This window comes from Salmo salar, chromosome 28, assembly GCF_965601325.2.
Source record: "Salmo salar chromosome 28, fSalSal1, whole genome shotgun sequence".
NCBI classification, from domain to species: Eukaryota; Metazoa; Chordata; class Actinopteri; order Salmoniformes; family Salmonidae; genus Salmo; species Salmo salar.
In genome coordinates, this window is record NC_138318.1 from 30,298,626 (window position 1) to 30,305,772 (window position 7,147).

General features: G+C 39.4%; 2 protein-coding genes across 2 annotated transcripts; one reads left to right on the forward strand and one right to left on the reverse strand.

Moving 5' to 3' along the window:
• Window positions 1–144: 144 nt before the first annotated feature.
• On the forward strand, window positions 145–2,740 carry gsta3 (glutathione S-transferase alpha 3). The gene is given in 7 exon segments (NM_001140755.1): window positions 145–226; window positions 494–598; window positions 763–814; window positions 906–1,038; window positions 1,164–1,305; window positions 1,496–1,621; window positions 2,100–2,740. Coding segments are annotated over 6 exon segments (624 nt in total). The 5' UTR covers window positions 145–226; window positions 494–556; the 3' UTR covers window positions 2,229–2,740.
• A 408-nt stretch (window positions 2,741–3,148) lies between these two features.
• On the reverse strand, window positions 3,149–7,147 carry LOC106589793 (transmembrane protein 14A). The gene is made up of 5 exons (XM_014180134.3): window positions 6,922–7,147; window positions 6,665–6,747; window positions 5,518–5,619; window positions 5,326–5,413; window positions 3,149–5,120 (listed from the first exon to the last, which is right to left on the reverse strand). The coding sequence occupies exons 1-5, from the start codon at window positions 6,999–7,001 to the stop codon at window positions 5,072–5,074; spliced, it is 402 nt and encodes a 133-aa protein (XP_014035609.1). The 5' UTR covers window positions 7,002–7,147; the 3' UTR covers window positions 3,149–5,071.

Below are 7,147 nucleotides of genomic sequence, written 5' to 3' on the forward strand. Positions count from 1 at the left end.
CGGAGAATATGTGATTTGCATTCTAATATGTTTGTTTCACAATGTATTTGTTATATTACCCATGATGCCTTGCAGACATGCAAATCTTCAACTCAACTCTCGTGTAGGTCATATGACACAGTGCTTGAGGTTCACTTCTTCGTTAGAAGCGTTTCGTAACTTTGTAAATTAACTTACTCAGAGTTCACACACATAACAGGTGCATACTTGTCTCTCGACATATAAGGTCAGTATTACTTCTTAGACTTATCTATAAATGATTGGTTGATAATTAAACAGACAACCGCATGTTTTATATGCTTTTGTTTTTCAGCTTTATTTTCTTGTATGTTTCAGTGTTCTAGTTTCAGAGTAGTCCATTCACAATGTACAGTAATGTATTTGACAGGCATGCATGAACCAAATCTAATGTAATGTAATGCATCTAGCACAACATTGCTGAATTTGCACACACATGAAAGCGTAATGGAATGTGGTTATGTCTTTCCTACAGTAAACTACAATTTCACAAATGTCTGGAAAAGTGGTGTTGACTTATTTCAATGGGAGGGGGAGAATGGAGTCAATTCGATGGCTTTTAGCGGTTGCTGGAGTTGAGGTAAGTAAGCTGAACAAATAAAACACAATTTTACTGTAGGGTGTTTAAATGAGTTGAAATAGTGGCTAGAGTGAAATAGTGGCTAGACAAACATGTGATGCCCACAGATGGATCACTGAACTGGATGTTCTGTCATAATTAAAATATACATTTTATGTCCACAGTTTGAGGAAGTGAATTTAACAAAGCGCCAGGAATATGTCAAACTGTTGAGTGGTAAGTTTGGTCACAATGGTAATAGAACTCTGATAACATGCTCATTGTTTTGAAGGGTGTTTAATTGTTTAACCTTATATATATTTTTTAGATGGAGCACTCATGTTTGAGCAGGTTCCCTTGGTGGAAATGGATGGAATGAAGCTGGTTCAAACCAAGGCTATCCTGAACTACATAGCAGGGAAATACAATCTCTATGGGAAAGACTTAAAAGAACGAGTCATGTATGTATGACATTTTTTTGTGATTGAATTATAACTTTTATTTACTTGTATTGCATAAGTGAAGCTGTTTGTACAAAAAAGGAGGGAAATCTGCTATGGTTTCAAAGGGTTTGGTTTTCATTTAGGATTGAAATGTATGCTGAGGGCGTGCAGGACTTGATGCAAATGATAATGGCGTTGCCCTTCATGCCGCCTGACGCCAAGAAAACTAAACTGGAGGAGATAGAGAGGAAAGCAACAAGCCGTTACCTCCCTGTGTTCGAGAAGGTACTGTATGATTTGGGCCTTGGCCAGATGGGAAGAGTAGAGCTCACAAAGGGGAGGAAATCTAATCTAAGCCGTTATATTAGCATAACAATTGCAACATACCATGTTTGCTAAGGCAACAGAAAAGAAAGTTGACACGTTTGTACAAGTTGTATTGCATAAAGAGGCTGTGCTTGTGATTTTCTCACAGGCGCTAATTAGCTCCCAGTACCTGGTGGGTTATCAGTTGAGCTGTGCTGATGTCCAGCTACTTGAAACCACCTTGATGTTGGAGGAGAAATTTCCAACAATTCTTTCCAAATTCCCTATTGTTAAGGTAAAGTTGATTACAAATGCATTTTGTTCTTGACAAAATAATCATTAGTCAAATCATCTTGTTACATTTGAGTCTCATCAAAACATGTTAGAGGTTGACATAACCCCAGTAGCATATGAATATCACATACCAGCTCAACAGCACATTTGTTAGATATCAGTATACAATATGACTGGCCATACCGGTTCAAATGTACTGCTACAATACCCTGGGTGTGTCCCAATAATCTCTCCTCTCTCATGAAGTCTACACTCTTTCAGTACTTCCCACAAATCTCAAAGCATTGGATTAGTGGAGGCATATTTCTTTTACCAGTAATTGCCTTTCAAATCAGTGAAGGGAAGCAAACACGTGCACACTGGGAGGAAGGATAGATGATTAGGACATATTACACAGCAGATTTAAAAGAAGGGTAAAAAGATCCATGGATACTTCAGATGATTCATTCTTGATTGGGTGTGAATGCTTTTCTTTTCAGGCTTTTCAAGGGAGGATGAAAAGCCTACCAGCCATTCACAAGTTCCTGCAGCCAGGCAGCAAGAGGAAGCCTCAACCTGATGACGTATATGTAAAGACTGTGTGTGAGGTGTTAGACTTCAAGCTCTGATGCTCATCTAAACATGAAGTCAGTTTTACTTGAAAGAGTTGAAGCTAATATAATATATTACCTATACATTATTCCATATTGTCATTCCAAGTCATAATTTCTTGTAACATGTTGTGGTGGAGAAATTATGACATAAGCTTATGAATTGTTTAACCCTGTCAATATGAGTGTGTGTATTGGTTGCAAAACTGTTTTATAACTTGTTCCCTTTGTGCTCACAAGAAGAAGTTTCCGACAATACCCAAGAGAGAACCGTGATTTACTTGGGTGAACGCCCAGAAATAGCCTCTGAGAAATTTATCAGGAGCAGGTGTCTTGTTACACATTCTCTTTTGTACCCAAAACTCCTCGTGCTGAGGATGAATCGTGTCTGTGTGAGTTGTGTGTATCCTAGTATAAAAGGTACTTGGGGACAGTCCCCTCGTAGAACTTCTGACCGACCTGTACTGAGTGTGCAGAGTTTGTTGTAACCTTTCCACTGGCGTGACTCTTAATAAAGTTAATTTACTAATTGACATGATGAGTCCTTGATGGTAATTTCTATTACAATGTGTAAGGACAATTGTTTAACGAGACAAGTATTTTATGTTTTCCAATAATGTGCACATAAAGAAAGAAAAAGGCTGTTGAACAAACAAAATATCCGCTGTAATTAAACCCTCCGTGTCTGTTGTGAGTTTTCCATCATTGATAGAGGATATTTACTGTCATGCAACTGAATATGATTATGTAAAACTATTGAAAGGTAAGTAGTCAAACCTGTAATGCTATAAAATGTATTTTGTACGAGTAGTAAATGCCATTGTATTTCTGTTCCCATATCCATTGAACAAATCATAGCCTGTGTGCTTATAACCAGTAGTATATTTACTTGTTCAACAAAAAGTGCTCCTTTGTTCTTACATTGACTGAGTGAATAGTTATTGTAAGACTGTACTTTATTCAACGTAAACAATTTCCTATGAGACAACATAACTATTCAAGGAAGTACAGTGGCTTGCGAAAGTATTCACCCCCTTGGCATGTTTCCTATTTTGTTGCCTTACAACCTGGAATTCAAATGGATTTATTGGGGGGTTTGTATCATTTGATTTACACAACATGCCTACCACTTAGAAGATGCAAAATCTTTTTTGTGAAACAAGAAATAAGACAAATGGAAAACTTGAGCATGAATACCTATTCACCCCCCCAAGTCAATACTTTGTAGAGACACCTTTTGCAGCAATTACAGCTGCAAGTATCTTGGGGTATGTCTCTATAAGTTTGGCACATCTAGCCACTGGGATTTTTGGCCATTCTTCAAGGCAAAACTGCTCCAGCTCCTTCAAGTTGGATGGGTTCTGCTGGTGTAAAGCAATCTTTAAGTCATAGCACAGATTCTCAATTGGATTGATGTCTGGGCTTTCCAAGACGTTTAAATGTTTCACATGAAACCACTCAAGTGTTGCTTTAACTGTATGCTTAAGGTCATTGTCCTGCTGGAAGGTGAACCTCCGTCCCAGTCTAGTCTCTGAAAGACTGAAACAGGTTTCCCTCAAGTATTTCCCTGTATTTAGAGCCCTCCATCATTCCTTCAATTCTGACCAGTTTCCCCAGTCCCTGCTGATGAAAAACATCCCCACAGCACGATGCTGCCACCACCATGCTTCACTGTGAGGATGGTGTTCTCGGGGTGATGGGAGGTGTTGGGTTTGCACCAGACATAGCGTTTTCCTTGATGGCCGAAAAGCTCAATTTTAGTCTCATCTGACCAGAGTACCTTCTACCATATGTTTGGGGAGTCTCCCAGATGCCTTTTGGCAAACACCAAACGTGTTTGCTTTTTTCCCCTTCTTTAATCAATGGCTTTTTTTCTGTCCATTCTTCCGTAAAGCCCAGCTATGTGGAATGTACCGCTTAAAGTGGTCCTATGGACAGATACTCCAATCTCTGCTGTGGAGCTTTGCAGCTCCTTCAGGGTTATTGTTGGTCTCTTTGTTGCCTCTCTGATTAATGCCCTCATTGCCTGGTCTGTGAGTTTTGGTGGGCGGCCCTCTCTTGGCAGGTTTGTCATATTCTTTCCATTTTTTAATAATGGATTTAATGGTGCTCCGTGGGATGTTCAAAGTTTCTGATATTTTTTTATAACCCAACCCTGATCTGTACTTCTCCACAACTTTGTCCCTGACCTGTTTGTAGAGCTCCTTGGTCTTCATGGTGGCCCTTGCTTAGTGGTGTTGCAGACTGGGGCCTTTCAGAACATGTTTATATATACTCAGATTATGTGACACTTAGATTGCACACAGGTGGACTTTATTTTTTACAAATTATGTGACTTCTGAAGGTAATTGGTTGCACCAGATCTTATTTTGGGGCATCATAGCAAAGGGGGTGAATACATATGCACGCACCACTTTTCCATTTGTAATTTTTTAGAGTTTAAAAAATATGTACTTTTTTAAATCTCACTTCATCCAATTTGGACTATTTTGTGTATGTCCATTACATGAAATCCAAGTAAAAATCTATTTAAATTACAGGTTGTAATGCAACAAAATGGGGAAAACACCAAGGGGATGAATACTTTTGCAAGGCACTGTAACAACCTTTTTACTCACCATTCACATAGCATTTAGTCATTGTGTATGTGCACTCATTGCCCCAGTGCTGCATACTTTAGGAATTACATAAAAGCAGCAATATGATCATAGGTTGCAGGATCAAGTTCTTTAAAGAACGTACAAACATTAAGAATGATTAGAATAATACATATAGGCAAGCACAAACAATGTGCAAATGCAAATTCATCCCTTGTGATGACATTTTCCATCTTGCTTTAGTTGGTTGTTGTATTGTTCAAATCACATTACAATCACACTCATGAAGAGAAGTCGTAGGACCATCAGCACACTGAGTAAAGAAAACAGATATGATAACTTCATATTGATTGTGCACATTAATTATTTAATTAGAAACATTCCAATACAAGGTCAATTGTAACAGACATCAAAATACAATAAAAATCAGCAAAGAGTTTCATGAACACATTCACCTAACCTCCATATATTTCAAAACCATGCAATAATGAGTATAGTGGACTTTTGATGATTCTCACCTTAGTCCTGCCATGATACCACCTGGCATTATTTTACCAGATTTCTTGAATCTCATTCCCATTACTATTGTCAGCGCTCCTGAGGCAACTGAGAAAAGAAAAAGATGTATGAAATTCTATATCAAAACATGTCAAGACCTAAAATAAACACATCCCAACACGTATACATCCCAGCATAGCAGGCATACTAACCGAGGGAGTAGAAAGTCTTGGTTGGGTCATTTGAAATCATGAAGGCCCCATAGGTGGCTATGCTGCCAAACAATAGCCCAGCTATCAGTGACATGACACTACCTGTAGTAAAAAATATATAGAATATCTGTTACTTGCCATCAGCTTGTTAACAGGGTCAAAGTCAGTAAGACCAAGGAGCTGATTATGATATACTACAGGAACGGGGTCCAAAAACACGTGTACAGTCGTGAAGAAGGCGCGACAGCGTCTCTTCCCCCTCAGGAGGTTGAAAAAGAGTCAAATCCTCAAAAAGTTCTACAGCTGTACCATTGAGAGCATTTTGACTGGCTGCATCACTGCCTAGTATGACAATAGCACCGCCCTCGATCGCATGGCGCTACAGAGGATGGTGCGGACAGCCCACCACATCACTGGGGCCGAGCTCCCTGCCATCCTGGACATCTGTATCAGGCAGTGTGGAAGGAAGGCCCTGAAAATCGTTAAAGACTCCAACGCCCCAAAGCCATAGATTATTCTCTCTGCTTCCGTATGGCAAGCGGTACCGGTGCATCAAGTCTGACACCAACAGGCTCTTGAACAGCAATATGACTGATAAATAGCTAACAAAATATCTACACGGACTATCTTTATTTACCTTTCAGTTTTGCACAGGGCCCTGCACACGCACACACACACACACACACACACACACACACACACACACACACACACACACACACACACACACACACACACACACACATTATATGCACATACATTTATACTGACTCTATACACACTCACATAGAAGCTGCTGCTGTTAGTGTTTATCTTATATCCTGTTGCCTAGTCACCTTAACCCTATACATATTTACCTCCCACCACTCCAGTATCCCTGCACATTGTTAATATGGTATTGGAACTCACCCTGTACACAGTATAATTATTTAGTTATTGTGTTCTTCATATTTCTTCTTCTTTCTGGTGTTTTTTCTAGTATTACACTGTTTTTGATTATTGCATTGTTGGGTTTTGAGTTTGCAAGAAAGGCATTTCACTGTACTTATGCAAGTGACATTCAAAACTTGAAACTTGAATGAAACTGTGATAATGACAAATTAATGTTGCTTTGTGCATTTTGAACTGCTTGACTAGAAACTCCTACCTTTTTTCTTGTATCCCATGAATCCCCCAAGGACTATGGCTGCAGCGTAGCCAAATCCAAGCCAGTCAATTGCCATTGCAGTGCTGTGGAGCAGGAGTATGGGTAAACACCAATTAATCTTAGACTTCATAGCTAACTGTTACAAGATACTGTAGCTAGATACAATTATGTAGCGAACGGAAACGGACACTTGACAAACACTGACCACTTGAAATATATGCATACAACTCAGATAGGAATGTAATGAATTAATTTACCTGGTATTTGCTAATTTAAACGTAAAATAAATGAGTAAAAATGTACGGCTGTTGTCCCAATGGGTTTGTTCGTTTTGCATGCCCCGGTGTCCAGGATGAGTGGAGGTACTACATTTGCGACCATTCCATTGGTGCTTAGGTTAAATCTTCACCCACCCGGGTACCGGTCCATGCAAAACTAACTAGCCCAGTGGCACTAGGAAGTGTTATGTGAAAGTGCGCATGC

Excerpts from the sequence above, each read along its gene's own strand:
- LOC106589793 (XM_014180134.3), bottom strand. The coding sequence starts at position 7,001 with ATGCAAAACGAACAAACCCATTGGGACAACAGCCGTACATTTTTACTC. Across the intron at positions 5,620-6,664 it reads CATGGGATACAAGAAAAAAG|GTAGTGTCATGTCACTGATA; the intron begins GTAGGAGTTTCT and ends TTTTTACTACAG. Across the intron at positions 5,121-5,325 it reads GGTATCATGGCAGGACTAAG|TGTGCTGATGGTCCTACGAC; the intron begins GTGAGAATCATC and ends TTCTTTACTCAG.